This window comes from Photinus pyralis, unplaced genomic scaffold, assembly GCF_008802855.1.
Source record: "Photinus pyralis isolate 1611_PpyrPB1 unplaced genomic scaffold, Ppyr1.3 Ppyr1.4_LG5, whole genome shotgun sequence".
In the NCBI taxonomy this organism is placed as follows: Eukaryota; Metazoa; Arthropoda; class Insecta; order Coleoptera; family Lampyridae; genus Photinus; species Photinus pyralis.
The window spans coordinates 41629722-41646878 of NW_022170596.1; the positions used below are offsets into that span (position 1 = coordinate 41629722).

General features: G+C 35.2%; 1 protein-coding gene across 1 annotated transcript in view; it reads right to left on the reverse strand.

Moving 5' to 3' along the window:
• Window positions 1–15414, reverse strand: part of LOC116172765 (pleckstrin homology domain-containing family G member 5) — an 85523-nt gene extending 70109 nt beyond the window's left edge. Inside the window, exon 1 of the mRNA XM_031490029.1 lies at window positions 14666–15414. Coding sequence (XP_031345889.1) covers window positions 14666–14830 — 165 coding nt within the window. The 5' untranslated portion in view covers window positions 14831–15414. The remainder of the gene's footprint in view (window positions 1–14665) is intronic.
• Between the last annotated feature and the right edge of the window lie 1743 nt (window positions 15415–17157).

Here is a 17157-nt window from a genome sequence, read left to right on the forward strand (position 1 = left end):
ACTTTGAAGATCCGTTTGTGGTGGAATTGACGAACTTCTCATATTAACGATTAAGAGAGCATTACCTGACCAGTACTAGGCTCAAAATGCTTCAAGCACCAAGTGCCAAGCACTCACAGAAAGTGCTTGCAAGCCCCAAGCAATTGCATCCTAGTTGGTAATTATCAATCGGTCGGGCAAGTTTATCTCTGCAGTTAATTGCAAGATGTCCTGGTTTCTTGCAAGTATGACACAACTTCGCTGCCCAAATAGGACGTCTAAGAGCGTAGTTTAACTTGCGATGTTTCTGCTTGAAGTTTTTTGTTTTTACAGACAATTCCTTTTGGGTAGGTTCCCCAGTCATATTATCTAGACTTGCGTACACAAACGGTGTACTTGTCATGCCATTCATCAAAGATAAGAGGGTAAGAAAAAGTGCCGTAACCCGCTGAGGGAAAATTGCGTACTTGAGGTACAGAAGTTACACTTTAAGTTTTTAATGGAAAGAGCTACGATATATCTAAATCTTGTAAAAACAAGGGTGGAGGAGCCGGTGCACGTAATGCGGTGCTTTAGTGCAAAGCCTTTGGGCACTCTCAGGCTCGCTGCACGGAAAATGACGACATACGCCCGAGATGAGCACAAAAACATAGGTTGGATAAGTGCGAGTCAACCAGCCTGCTATTTTTGCCAATTTAGACTAGGGGCTGGGCTTGTAACGGGCGATCAAAAATGAGTTGCTGTCGAGTCGCCTTTGGAAGTTCAAGTTAAGTACGATTTCCCATGTAAACAAAAATTCCAAAGGTGACTCGGCAGCCACTCATTTTTTATCGTATGGTATAGCAAATGCATTGAGTTGGAATACTTTCCCATAACATGACAGTTCGCCAAGATTGTTTGGATATCGAAGCCTGGCGGGCAGGGAATTAGGCCCATAAGTTTGTTATCCGTACTAGGCAAGGTATTAGACCGACCCATTATATGGAGAGGTGAGGTCACCTCTCTGATCATCAGTTCGGCTTCAGAGAAGTTGGTCGACCGTTGCATCTTTAAATCCACTATTAGATTTTTAACGAATCACACAATTGTGTCTGAGTCAGACAGAGTTCCGTTAACACGTGGTTGTCCGCATGGGTCGGGTCTTGGACCAATGTTGTGGATCGCCACGATGGAGCCGTAGTTTCGGGCCATTGGCAGGCTGGACGGCTTGCTGGTTTCCACGCTGGTCATCCGAATTGCTGATGAGCAAGTGATGGTGCTGGCGGATGCTTCTGCCAAAAAGGTCGAGAATCGCTGGCGTCAAGTGTGGGAGGTATGTAAGACCCGGGCGTTAGAGAACCAATGTGAGTACAATATTACCAAAACTTTTGTACTGGCGACAAACGTTATGCGGTACCCAGAACTGGCAATCAGAGGCTGTAAAATAAAATCCTCCCCCAGTACTAAATATCTTGGAGTCCTTGTGGACCCAAAATTAACTCGTACATATAGGCCAGTAAATGAACGTGGAATACGGCGATACTGTGTAATTTTCCGCGTCTCCATCGAATCGCATGAAAATTTGGATTTAGGTTCTACTTACCCTCCACTTCAAAGTTGAGGGTTGCTTTTACTTGGGGGGGTAAATGCCACCCCTTCTCGGGGGGGAAAAAAGATACGTTCAAAATAAGTCCGGAAATTGATAAATTGAGTAATTCTAAGCAACTTTTATTCTATAGAGTTTTTTCACTAAGTCAATAGTATTAGAGTTATTTGCAAGCGAAAATGTTCATTTTTCAACAAAAAAACCACGTTTTCAGACGGTTTTTCGCAAACAACTCTAAAAGTAAGTATTGTATCGAAAAAAGTATTCTTAGCAAAAATATAGCGTATAAAAAAACAAATAAAATGGTCTATATATGAAGTCTGTAGACCCAGTAGAAACAAAGTTGTAGCTCATGAAAAGTAGGTTCTCATTCGTCAAATTCCAAATCGAGTACTTCAACGTGAAATAACCAAAAAATGAAGCACTTTTCGGGGAAAACTTATGAATACTTTTTTAAAGTGTTTGAAAAAACCTTTCATTTTGTTTTTAAGAAAAGTTCCTAGCATCAAAACTAAGTGCGTTACGCTCAAAATAAAGTTGGTTCTTTTTTTTTTTGTAAAAAAAATTGAGGAAATCACCCCCTAATTAGCACCCTAATTGTAATTAAGCGTTACCGCTTTACAGTTTACTTTATTTATGTATGGTTGATATGATCTGTAAGTTTGACCGGAGCAAAGTGGTTAGTTTTGAAAAAAATGTAGTTTTGAAGTAAAAAAAAATTTTGAAATTTTGAAAAATTGCGTTTTTTTGACAAATAATTATTAGTGTATTAGTTTAGTTTACTACAGTAGGCAATTTTTCAAAATTTCAAAATTTTTTTTTACTTCAAAACTACATTTTTTTCAAAACTAACCACTTTGCTCCGGTCAAACTTACAGATCATATCAACCATACATAAATAAAGTAAACTGTAAAGCGGTAACGCTTAATTACAATTAGGGTGCTAATTAGGGGGTGATTTCCTCAATTTTTTTTACCAAAAAAAAGGAACCAACTTTATTTTGAGCGTAGAGCGTAGAGCTTCAAAAAGCAGTTAAAGTTAAAATTGTTAAACAATCAAGCCAATATCTGAGTAGTCAGAATATATACTCCTTTTTCTCTTTCTTTTTTTGCACTTAGATTTCATTCATTTATAGTAAATATACTTAATCTTACATATAGTTGCTTCATATTTTTGGTAGGGTTGAAAAACGGTTAGTACCGATACCTCGCCTCTTAGATAAGAATTTCTTTGTAAATATTATCTAATAAAGTATAAATAAATAAATAAAATAAATAAAATATAATATTTTTGTATGAAAAAAATTAGTTACCGGGCGAAACCGGGTTTTTCAGGCAGGTGGAATGAATAGAATTTGGGAAAAAATAATTAAAACAGCTGAATTTTTCCGCGGGTGAAATCACGGGGGTTGAAAGGGGTGGAAAGTGGTATTTTGCAAATTGTGGTAAAACTCTTGATTTTAGACGAAAATGTTAAATGTAAAAGTTATAGAGATTAAAAAAATGAGCAACTTTTGTATCTGCACTAATTTCATATAACCTCCAATTTTCCTAGAAAAACCGGAAAAAATGTTTTTTTCGTTTTTTATTCTTATTTTTGCGAAAAAATGTCGTAGGGGTTTCAAATTTGGAGGTAACATAGCCTGTTTTATGATAAAACAGAAGATAATTGTTTGGGCCCATAAAGTTGAAGCGTTTCCAAGATCTCACGATTTCTGAAAAAAACCACCTTCTTCAAGGGGATGAAAAATCTATTTTTTTTTCATCGTACAGAGGTGCGCGGGGTAGCAAAATGTTGGGGAAGACTTATATTTTAATAAACAAAAATAAAGAAATATTATTCCTATAGCAAAAATTCGAGAAAATCGCCAAAAACCGGAAAAACAATTTTAAGATATACACGGTTTTTGACATGATAAATCAACGTGTTGGATGTTAATAAAGATTTTTTCGAAATCTGTCTTCTTCCTTCTCTTTAATGTTTGCCTAAATATTCTCTTTTGTTATCTTATGCTCAACTGTTTTAGTTAAAACATCTTAATTGTTTCTTTTTTCTGCATTTTTACCGCAATAAAAGCAATTCCAATTATGTATCTTGCTTCCTGATTCTTGAACAATTTATTTTTGTTCACTGATTCTTCTTCCTGCTTGTTTTATAGCTGATGCAATTGCGTTGGGCCTGTTGATAAACTTGCAAAATCTGCAATAATAACGTTGGTTTTACCGGCCAAAAGCAAATGATTTGAGATGTCAAACCTGCAGGAATAAACTTTATAAGGATTTTATCCATAATTCCTGTAAATTAACGATCAACAGGCCCAGCCTAATCCCATCAGCTGTAAAACAGGCAGGAAGAGAGAAAGTGAACAAAAACATATTGTTCAGGAAGCAAAAGAATTCGATTTTACTTCGAATTGCTTTTATTGCAGTAAAAATGCGCAGAAAAAAGTAATAATAAAGATGTTTTAATTAAGGCAGTTGGGCACTGAGAAACAAAAGAAAATATTTTAGCAACATTAAAGAGGAGAGAGAAGACAGATTTCCAAAACTTTTTATTAGCGCGGATCCATCACGTTAATTTATTTGCAAAAAAGCCCATTTACCTACTGTCAAAAACGGTGTATCTTAAAACTGTTCCCCCCGTTTTTGCCGCTTTTCTTGAAATTTTTCTATTGGAATAATATTTTTTATTTTTGATTATTAAAATGTAAGTCGTTACGAAAATTTTGCTACCCTGCGCACCCCTGTACGATGAAAAAAAAATAGATTTTTCATCCCCTTGAAAAAGAGGTGATTTTTTACAGAAATCGTGAGATCTTGGAAACGGTTCAACTTTATGGGCCCAAACAATTATCTTCTGTTTTATCATAAAACAGGTTATGTTACCTCCAAATTTCAAACCCCTACGACATTTTTTCGCAAAAATAAGAATAAAAAACGAAAAAAACAGTTTTTCCGGTTTTTCTAGGAAAATTGGAGGTTATGTGAAAATAGTGCAGATACAAAAGTTGCTCATTTTTTTAATCTCTATAACTTTTATATTTAACATTTTCGTCTAAAATCAATAGTTTTGCCACAATTTGCAAAATACCACTTTCCACCCCTTTCAACCCCCGTGATTTCACCCGCGGAAAAATTCAGCTGTTTTAATTATTTTTTCCCAATTTCTATTCATTTTACCTGCCTGAAAAACCCGGTTTCGCCCGGTAACTAATTTTTTTTGAAAATAAATCATTTTAGAGCTATTTAGCCTTGACTATTAAAATTTTGACAGTAGGTAGGGAATAGCCTAAGGACCAAAATCTATATCATGCCAAAGGGCGCTTTCCCCCTGGGGGTGGTTGCCACAATGCCACCCCACCTCAGGGGTGGTAAGAATTCATTCTAAGCAAAAAGTGTTCTACATATACATTTTTTAGAAAGTTAATACTTCTCCAGATATTCGCGATCGAAAGTAATTGGGCGCAAGCCTGTTGAGGGCCCAGAACAAAAGAGGCATAATAAATAAAATAAAATTAAAAAATGAGTTTTTCATAGAAAAGATCAATGTTTTTAATTATTGGTTATTCACGAAGAACTCGAAAAGTATGCAATTTATAAAAAAAAACGTGAAGAACAAAATCGTATCTTTTAAAAAAACAAAGAAAATGGTTTTTTTTAATAATTGAAGTATGACCAATACGAACCGAGTTTTGGCTTGTTAAAGGTTAGCTCTTGTTCGTCAAACGCTCAATTAGAGAGTTTCACAGTCAAATAACGGCAAAACTATGCATTTTTCGAGAAAAACTTGCAGAATATTCTTTAAAGTATTTAAGAAACCTTTCTTCTTTTTTTTAAAAACGAACTTTAGTATAAAAGTTAAGTAAGTTACGATGAAAATAAGGTAGAATCCGTACTTTTTTCAGCGAAAAAATCAACGTAAGCAACCCCCTTATTACCACCCTCATTAAAATTTTTGCAATTTTGTGAATAACGTCCTTCTCTTCAAAATAACTACAAAACAACTGGAGATACGTAAAATGTTAGAACATCCAATTGTAGCTTTTTTAATTCCAAACATTTTCCTCGCCGGAAATTTTCTGTACGACAAACATTAAGTGAGGTATAGACGTTTAAAACGTATTTATATGCGAGCACTACTTTGTTTTAACTCTTTAAGCTCACTCCATTTTAAAGCTAAGAGTTTTAAAGGGATTTGATGTAAATAGCCTTGTAGCTCTTGTAATGACCTACAAAATGGTTTTTTAATGCACTTTCTATCATGAAAAATAAGAAGTTATGATTAAAAATAAACAAATCACAATTTTTTTCTAAAAATTCTGAAAGCACAAATCGAAGAATTATGCTACACAACCGGTATATATTTCGTATACTACACATTAGAAACTTACATACACACTTACATCCATTCTATACACCTACAAACTATGTAATGCATATACAGGGTGATTCAAAAAGAATATCACCACTTTGAAAATCTAAATTTTAATGAAAGAAACAAAATAGAACCATGGGTTATAGTATCAAAATGAAGAGTATAAAATAAAGTTTTTTTTTCACTAGAAAATAGGTTCACAGGTGTGGAATATGACCCCACTGCAGAGATATCGATACGATTATATGTAGTTATGTACGTGCGCGGCTGCCCGGAACTGTTACCTTTGCACAAATACACAAACACTCTTTCTCTATGAAATGTTTAATGTTTATATCAACGTTTGATACCCCATCTATCAGGAGGTCGAACACGATCCTTTGTTCGAAAGGCGCACTTAACAACTGTCGTCAATACTAAGTTATTCACTTTTTGAGGGTAAACACTTTTTTTATTAAACCGCAGTAAGGGTTAATTTTAAAGGTTGGAAATATTCTGAAAGAATGTTCCAAAGTCTCTAACAATCATTTACACAACTCATCTGAACCAAAATTTACTCACCGTAAGCTTTAATATGTAGTTTTATGGGTTTGGCAAAAATAGGGAGTTTTCACCCCTAAAAAATGAAGAGCGCCCATCGGCATAATACCTATAGATTTTCAAGTGGAGGGTAAGTTTAACCCCTGGTTTAACCTAATCCCTAATTTTCATGCGAATCGATGCATTTTGAAAAAATTGACAGGTTTTACACTATTTTAAGCTTCGTTTCCTGGACTAATGAGCAAGTTCTGTGACTTAGTTCACAAGAAATTCCGTGTCACAAACTGTCTCCGTGAAAACAGTGTACGTGCAAATCCGTGTTCAAAACTATCGAAAAATTATAAAAGTACAAATCAGAGATTAGAAAGACACATCGATCAATTAAATTATAAATCGAAAGCAAAAGTTAAAAGCGTGTAACATTGAACTTGACGATATAAATTGAAAGTTCATTCCCGATTATTTGCAAACGAAGAGGTTAGTCGTAAGAAATATCCAAAAAACGTCAGCGGTATTCTTTCTTCAGAGATCCAGGAGAGAGGTAGTAGGTACTGAATTGTATCATAGAAAAGCCATCGATTCTAAAAACGCTGTTAAGATAAAGTAATCCTTTTGATTTGTATTCAAATATCTATCGGCTCTCTTTAAGAAATTGCCTTAAATTTAATTGAAAGTAACCAGAAAACTTCTTAAAGAATTCGATTTTTAGTCAAAATCATATCTAAAAAATCGTTCAGTTTGTTTGAAGTTTTTGATCTATGTCTTACTAATACAAGCCACTACAAGGAGATTTTTTCAATATGTATATTGGCGCTATATTTTACGAGTAATTCTATAAGAAAGTCATTTTTGAGAAATACAAAAATGTTCTCATGCCTGTGAATGTCTACTTAAAATTTAGAACTGGTCCCATTTAATTACCATACATTCTTGTTCTTTAATTGTTAAGTGTTTCTTTGACTATGACACTATGTGTAATGCCGCAAGCATCGCGAATCACGGGAGGTATTCGGATCTCACTTAAATCAGTAAGCCATCTTTAGCGCATTTTGGAAAAAAAATACGCTATTATATTCGTTATGGCTGACTGGCTGTCCGACTGAGATCTCGGCAATTACAATGGCTAGAGACCTGAAATTTTCACTAAAAGCTTTCTGATCTAGTGTAGATGTCTAGTCTATTTTGAGTTAGATTACTCGTGAGATGGATAATTTTAAACTTTGCTAATGAAATACTGATCTGCATTACCAAAAAATGCGCTTTCTTCATGCATATGCCGATTTTCAACTTGTTTCGACTTCGAACACTCAAGAGGGGTTTCGAAGTAACGACAGTCTTCGACAATAAACTTCGTGCTCAATTTTTGTTAAAAATTGTATATGCGTAATTTGTGCTGTTTATTTTGCAATGTTGTTATAACCGTCCTTCTGTTATGCTAATCAAAATTGTACGATTGAAATAATAGAAGTTAACGTGTGCTTTCTGCAATTTCAAACGAACAACAAATGTGCACGACCTTTGTGATAAAATGTTAAAATAACTAAAAATGGTTGTAACGGTATCGCATGCAAATTTTTCTTTTGTCTTTTAGGTACATAAATTCACGTGATTCAAACTTTACAGAAGGATACGAATAATTACAGTTTGCTAATTGAAAAAGAGCACCAAGCACAATTGTGTGAATAAAAGGAAAATACCTACTGGACACCTCACACAAGAATTGGGTGCTTCAAGAATAAAAAACCAATTAATTTAAACTTAACTTTTCCAGTAGATAAACTTGGCAGATGTCATTAGTGATGATCTAAAAGTACAAATGGCGACGAAGGCGGTAATTTAAAATTTGGAGAAATTCCGCAGCACTTGCACAGGGGGTGATTTTAAGGCTCATTTAATCCGAATTATACCCACCTAAGCGATTTCCAGGCGACAATTTTTTTCAGATTTTATTCGAAAAACGACTACTTCAACGTGTAAAAATTACTCAAAGGTAAAATATTCACGAAAACGTAATTAGCTTCATGTTTGGATCATTTTTATTATGGGATATACGGTAATATGAGTTTCAACGAAAGCGAATACGCGGAGAGGCGATGAAATTATTTAATTAACGAAGCAGGTGGTTTGAAATTGGGATAAAATCCGAGAGGGAAAGCTTAGAAAGAAATTTGTAATTGTATATTTAATCCTGCTTATGATATGCAAATGGAGGAACAAATAGCTTTGTGTCATTCTCAAGGGGTTTGTTCGGAACTGCTTATGAAAAAATTGCTAAATAACGTGGGGCACTTTTTCCCATACCAAGCGCACGAGGCGTGTCAAAGAAATAAATATCAGAAACGAAAAATTGTAGGAGACTAATAGAATTGTGAACAAAGTTTAAGTTTACCTATCGTATTTCATCCGTAGCTCGTATCCTAAATAAATTAAAATGGAATGGAAGTGCTTTTTCCATCATTGCTCCAACTCGCTTACGTGGAAAGCGTGTATACAACCGAGCTATAAGATAATAAATGTATTGCGCCAAGAGAATGCATAAAACATACGTCTTCTTGCAAATACATTTAAGAAAGTACCTACGAGTATCTGAATCTATCACCCAGCCACTCGGAAGAATTTCTCAAGCGATATGTATAATCTTTTTCCATTTGCTGGAAAATTGACAAATCTGTTATATTTACGTCCACATAATTTAGTGTGTCGCCTATACCTACCTTTTGATTTCTGAACATTTTAAGAGAGATCGTGAAATCCTTTCAAATAGAGCCACGCTTGGAAGTTTGAAAACCTCATGCAATGTAATTTATTTGTTTAAGTATTGTTATCTTAAGGGCAAAGAGATTCTTAGAAATTTTGAGGTGAGGCCTGTTACTTGGGTTTTGCGCAAGTTAGCGAAAGGACGGACGTGAATTTTATTTTTGTTAGTTAAGCTTAAACGTTCAATGTTCATCTTGAAATTGTTAAGTAAATTTGTAGTGGTGTTCATAACGTCAAATAATGAGACAAAAAGTTTCATCTTTATACAGTTCGACGAAGTGTTAAAACGATTTATTGCTAATGATAGGCAAGGACTCGAATATTGACGCAACCTGTGTATGTGGCAAAAGGATTTCAAACGTAGGCTAAGCAAATAAATCATTGCCAGCAGTGTAAAAGAGAAATCAGTGATTGCTTTCGAACTGAATTCTGAAAAATTTCCGAGACTTTTCCTATATAAATCAAGGTTTAGTTTTACCATCCCTTTCGGTTAATTGATTGTTTGTCCGGATATTTAAACCAACTGTTTGCGTAGTTAACAACGGTTTCGGCAGGGGTTGAAGTTTTCGTATTTTCAATCCTTCGCACACGTACGAGGAAGAAAATAATAATAATAATAATCATCTTTATTTAGGATAAGGAAAAGCCACAAGGGCCATTTATCCCTCCTCTACAAGCTTAATCATATAAATGTAGTTAAAGTTCATTAAATAGTAAGTACATAAGAATATAGATAAGTAGATAACATCAAAGAGAAAGAGTATATATACATTGATTGCAGTGGTATGAGTTAACTTTAGCCTACAGCGTTCATCAGGAAGTTGTGGCATTGCTGAATGAAAAGTTTTCTGGCAGTGATGTCACGAATGCTCGGCGGTAAGGTATTCCATAGGCTTGCGGCTAGCACTTGAAATGAAGTAGAGCCTATCTGAGTGTTCGTTTTAGGTAGAAACAAGTCACTGGTACGTGTGTTATACGAGTGAAAACTTTGTAGGGATTTGAACAAGTCACGTAGGTATAATGGTGCACTGTTTGTTTTGATTACTTTATGCAACAGACAAAGTGTGTTATGTACACGGGTTTTCTTCATGTCTAGCATATTTAGACTGCGTAGCATAGGTTGTATGCGATCAAACTTATGTAAGCCACATGCATAACGTAAGCAATAGTTTAGGACCTTTTGTAATTTGTAAGATAGCTTCCCGTTAAGACCATGGTAACATACATCTCCATAGGTGATTAGTGGTAAAACTAATTGTTTAACTAGATTGAGTTTAATATTTTGGCTTAAAAGATTTTTAGATCTGTATAGCGTTTTTAACTTGTAATACGATTTGGTGCATACATAGTTGGCGTGCACTTCCCAGTTCAGATTTTGATCAATATGCAGTCCCAAGATTTTGGCGGATGTGGCAAACTCTATACAGTTTCCGTCGACTTCTACTTTTTGAGATGTTGACATGTGAAATTTATGTAAATTTGTCGTGGTGCCAACGGCCATAACAACAGTTTTGTTGGAGTTGAGATGTAAGTTGTTCACGGCTGCCCACTTAGAAATTGTGTGTAGATCTTCATTTAGATTACTCATATGCGTATTTGAGTTGCTACTGTTGATCGTCATTAGCAACTGGATGTAAATTCCATTATTAACGAGCTCCTAACGAGTTTATAATTTTTCGGTGTCTGTCCGTCTGTTCGTTAACGCCATATTTAGAAAACGAATAGACCGATTACGATGACATAAGGTGCAGTCTTTATCAAATTTGTAGATCGGAGTTGGTAAATTGGTGAATTGGCAATGTATGCCCGTGAATATTCAAGAAAACAATCCAATTAGTCGATCCAACATTACATCAATCAAGAAAAATCGAATTGATACTTGAGAGCTCGAGTATTTTGGAAGCTCTTGAAGGATGGCACATTCAATTCGCGTAGACATATACGTAGATGACCTTCTAACAGGTAACGGCGACTTGGAAAATCTCAGCAGTATCCAGCAACAGATCAATACTATTCTTCTGTAAGCAGGATTTCAACTATGGAAATGGACATCCAATAGCAGTATTAGCGACTACGCCGAATGAATTCCTAAGAGTCTCATGGTGTCGCAGCAACGATTCAATATTCTCAGTTCACATCGCGCATGTAAGTATTTAAAAACTTTCCTTAACATCGTGGATGCCAACATATCAACCCTGAACCTGTGCTTTGAGCTGCCGAAGATTATGATCGTTACATGTATGAATGGGAGCCTATTTAATCTGGGGCGAGTAGTATTTTTTCCCCTGTTAACACTATTGGCGTTTGTCCAATATCTCATAAGGGGACACAATTACCAAAGAAAGCTAACCTTGCCTACGAGTAAACCGTAACGTTGGTTGGTACATTTGACAAAGGATCTGTATTTTGACTACCTCTCCGTGGTTGGCTGTTATAGCCGATCCGACTCTTAAACATTAAGGAAACACTGTGTATTTGAAGCAGGGTTACAGTTTTATACTTCAAGACCAATCCTTCAATTTCATTCTGAAAACGTCAATCCCGAGGCGTAAATAGCAACATTCCCAATTTCAGCCTAGAAATTTAGACATTAAATATTCAATGCCAGATTCTTCCACACAAAATTAATTCCTTTAATCTTTAATTTGGCAATCAACAATACAGCAAATTTGTTTTTTTGTTGTTGTTGCTTTTGAATGTATGTAATTTATTAATGAACAGCCACAGCTCACAGTACATTCCCTGAAAGCGTTGTAACGGGTAACCGCTTTGCAGTTTTAAAAATTATTTTTTCGAATTTGAATTTCGTTCAACATATACAACACATACCGCTTCATAGTAAACGTGAACGAAAGGATGTCTGGAGATAAAAGCGTCTAAGCTATAGTTTTCGAATAAAAGTTAGTAGAACAATAATAATAATAAATAATTTGAAACTACTGCTGTTGTTAAGAAGACAATATTCAAAACATGTATCATTCCGAGGCGCACTGTGCTATATAGTGAGAACTTACAAAGCTCAGGTATTAAAGGCATGCGGTAAAAATTTAAAGACAATTAATTCGTGCAATTACTCGCAGCAAAACTCAATTAATAAATGGGCACAATTAATATTCAGTCCAGTGAGTAATTGATTCTCGAAAACCTGAAGCAGGTTTGCTTGTATTCGCAATTCATACAGACAACTTTGTACCAACATTTCTACTCAAAAGAAGCTGAGATTACCAGGGTGGTGCCGAAAGTCAGACATACTGTCACGAAGCGATTTGTTTTCCATATTTCTAAGCTATCAATATCAATCGTAACATGACGGAAATCTCAGTCTCATCACAACATTTTATTCAAGATAATCATAATATTCCTAAAGGAACCGACCTGTAAAAATCAATTGAATGGTAGAGATTTAGCGAATCCAGACAAATGACTTTCGTTATTTATTACTTGGGAATTTGCATTTAATTTCAGTGATACCATTCCTTTGGTTGGATTAAAATGTTGTTTAGCATTCAGACGTGTGTGAATATCTTAAATAGTAGTAGAATGTATGCTGAAATCTAGCATGCAATAAGAGTTTCATTTCAGATTTAAAGAGAAATACAAGGCCAAACTTCAGCATGGTAAGGAATGTTTAAATTTTTTATTACACGTTTAGAGGCTCATGGAAATCGTTCTTTAACGAGAAATAAACGCCGTGTCTTAAATACATTATAAAAAATTGCTGCTGAAGAGCAGGTTGGAATACAATTTATGACGATTTTTCCAGAGGCCTAGTTACCTTCAATTTCAAATTTTGTTACTCCTGAGGTGTAAATGACATTTAGAAATTCTATTTTAGCCTGTAAATGAGAAATCAGTAACTCGAATGTTTAAAATCCGATCTTAATTCTAGATCGGTTCAATATTGGGAATAAAGTCCTAACTGCAAATTTGAGATCGTTTTTTCCAATTTCAATCCTAAAACGTTATCATGAGCCTTAAGTGACAAGTCCAAAACGAGCTCGCCTCAAAATCTCCTTTAATTTTTATAAGCAGCCATAACACATGTGAGGATGGAATTAAAGTAGGTGCCATTTCTGGCTTATAAAAAATTTCGATTCCAAAATAACCCACACTTAAATGGGGATGCAAAACTCCGATGTCAACGAAATTTCTATTTGAGCATGAGCTATTACTTTCTGGTTGTCGGCCATATGTTCTAACAATGCCTACGATACAATTAATCATTTTTAAACGATTATCTTCGGCACATTCAAAATCGATATGATATGACAAACATTTAAATGAATATTAGTTCTGATCCTGAATCCGACTCATAGGACATGCGACAGTAGCTTTTATTTTGAATTTAAGTTTTTCCCAAAAATACGTAAAGTGCATTTTTTTCTGGGTGCAGAAAGTTCATAGTTTTTCATCATTTTGACGATTGTAGGTCCGTAGGATCTGCATCATTTTATACAGTTGGTTTTCAATGGGAGTTTGTTCTTTAATGAGTTGAAGTGTCTCGATGTCTGCCTGTTGGGTTAAATTACGTCCTTTTTAATAAGTACATAAAGTTACATGTCTTGATAAGTGAAGTAAAAGTAGACATTTTTGAGTCAGCCTGTTCTAGGAGAGATTAACAACCTTAAAACCACCTGTGATTGGTAGTACAAAAGATACTAACCAACAGAAAATTTAGATATCGCCATTTTGAAGATATGTCGCCATTTGTGGATGTATAATATTTACACAGAAATTAAAGAGGGGATTATTCAGAGTTTGAAAAATAGACGAAATCTTTCGGCGAACGAGGAGATCACAGATCACTTCAAGGAAGATTTTCGATGTGAAACATTTTAATTAGTTGTTTAGTTTCTTCAACGACAGTTTTAAACAACAAAAAGGCAATTCGAGAAATGTCAAGTTATTGTGCGAAAGGTCTGAAATTTTTATTCATGTTCTCTAAAGGGTGAAATAACGTAGTATAACGTTTAAAGATTATACGTGGGGCGATATTCATAAATAATCGAAGCGCGCATTGACCTGGGTGAGAAAGTCAACAAATGCAGTCAGATTACACCGGGAAGGTGAGCACCTTGATGTATGTATAAAGGGAAACCTGACATACAATGTTTTTGAGGTAAACCATAGATGTTGAACGTTTTCGAGATTATGAAGGTAAATGATTTTAACTAAATCTGCATTGGAGAGTGACAGGCAGATGCACTATATCAATGGACAGTTTTGGCCACCTTGATCATTTAATTAAATGTATATAGATACAAAGTTTACAAACATTTTTAGCAATCAGACTGAAAATGGAGGATAAAAATGTTGGAGATTTTATGCACAGATAAATCATAGAACAGGTTCCGCAATGGAGACGCCCATTCATATTAGTAACTTTGAGATACAGTCTTACATAACTATAAGATATAGCAATTATTTACCTGCATTTTTCCCACCGGTGGAGAAACAACAAGAAAAATTCTCATGGTGGCCTTCAAGAAATCATCCCTGTTGACATTTCTATCTTCTCTAAGCTTCTGGCAGATGCCTACGCTTTTCTTAATTTGTTCATTATTACTTTTAAGTTTTGTAATGCATTTCTGCATTTTGTCAATAGTCACCTCCTTCTTCCGCACACCTTTGCATAACGTGAAACTCGACTTGCACGATTTTGGCGACACCAAACTGTCAATGTTTTTCACCGACGAACTTTTCGGTTTGTCGCGAAAGCTCAACGCCTTGAACGTCGTCGATTTAAAATTCCTAATGGGCAACTCTGACCCGATACTCTTTTGCTTGGTCAACGAGAACGCTTTGCGCGCTTCCCTCCGTTCGCCCCCCTCTTCTTTCTTACCCTTTTCCAATACGCCTTGAGCGTCGTCTTTGTTTTTATCCCATTTAAACACATCGAATTTACTACGGGTCAGGGAATTTTTTCTGGTACTAGTCGCCGGTTCGCTAGTAGGCGATAATTCCACAGTACCGGACGTGGAGCTATGACGTTGCACTCGACGTCTTATAGATCCGACCAACTTCTTCCATTCGTACTGCTGCCCTTCCGACTGAGGACTTGTTTTCTCTTCCACGGTCAGATTTTCCCGCGCAATCTTCGATTTACTTGAAATAGATTTCTTCAAACCGAACAGGTTAATTAACTTTATTATTATTACTTTACATATAATTTAAATTCTCGTTGTACGAGACTTATAAATCTAATAAGCGTATTTGCTTTTCTCGCCAATTGTATAAATAATATAAACGTACAGTATCGAAATTAAATTCTTCACTTTTTTCTTAATTTAAAGTCCTTTGGTAAAAGATGCTTGCTTTACATGGATCTAAAAAATTAATAAAAAAAACAACTCTCAGTAATTACAACTTTATTACGAGTATAGCGAGAACGTTTTAATGAAGTCTGTAGACCGTAAAGAGCTCTTTTTTAAATTGAATTTGCTATTGGCATACTTTGCACCTGACAATGACAAGTCAACGTTTTCCGGTTCGGTTTCGGTTCCTATCGACCTGTTTTTTTATGAAAACTGTACTGAGATCAAAATAGGCGTTGGATTATATTGCCTATAAAAAGAAAACGTAAAACGAATGTAATTTTAAGACATAAACTGGAAACACATAAAAGCGTGTACTACTGTAGTTATTTGTACTCAACATGAGGTCAGAATTGCACTTCCACACACCCTTTATGCTAATCGCGGCGGGTGTGCAATTAGTCGTATTGAAAACGATAAGAATGTGTTATTGGGTGCTCAAAATCAATTGTGCTCAGAAGAATATTTGCCATAACGTATACGTTCAACTATACAGATCGACCGTTTTAAATTTAAAACGACCATAAAAAATTAGGCATTAGTGTTAGTTTAAACATTTCTGCTACTATCAGTCATTTTGTCTATATACGCCACCAGATTCTGATTATGGATTGGTCTAAACAAATGTTCGTCACATAGCCTGTCAGTTGATAGATGTTACACTGTTACAGTGTTTTAGAGTATGTCTGAAATTGATTCACAAATCAATGACGCAGGCCACATCCTCCTGATTTTCAGTGTAGATTACCATTTCCAAGTAAATGGAAAAAACCAGCATGGTATAAACAAAAAAAGTGACACTTTCTGACCCGAATGACCAAACTTCAATTCAGCTAAGAATTGCAGTGGAATTTTTTGTCGAATTTTCGAAAACTAATTTCAGATTCGTGATTTTCATGTTCAAAAACCTCCAGATACCAAATTTAGACGAAACCAGAATTTTTTCTCGCACGTCTGGGGTCCTGCGCTTTCGTGGTAGGAATTTAAAAAAAATTTGCAAAATGACATACCCGAAAACCCATTCAAAGACGTGCCGCCAGTCTTTCTAACTCTTATCGTTGCTGAGAAAAAAATGTACGAAACCATTTTTTTGGGGGTGGCTCCTAAACGAAACACGTTGGACCCTCGGTTTATTTGGAAAAAGTTCTGATTTTGATCCTCCATACCACCCAATTTTTTTATACATACTTATATGTAACACCCTGTATAATATGACTACATTTTACCCCGCGACTTCGTACGCTCAAGACTGACGGATATGATTCCTATCTGACCCAATGGAATCTAAACCATCAGCAAGTACAGAGAGGCACGTAAAAAAATTTCACCAAAATCCGGGGTCCGTGAAGTTGGAGTGTCGACTTGAAAGGAATTAAGTCCCATGTATCTCATAATTTTGTGCTCATTTTGTGCTAATTTGTGCTGCTAATTTAAAATTTTGTGCTCATCAGCTTAATGAGTAATTCAACTTTTTCTGAGGACACTCCAACTTCACGCTGGAGTGTCAACATTGATATTTTCAAAATTTTCTTTTACTATAATTTTGTGCTCATTTTGTGCTAATTTGTGCTTCTAATTTAAAATTTTGTGCTCATCAGGTTAATGAG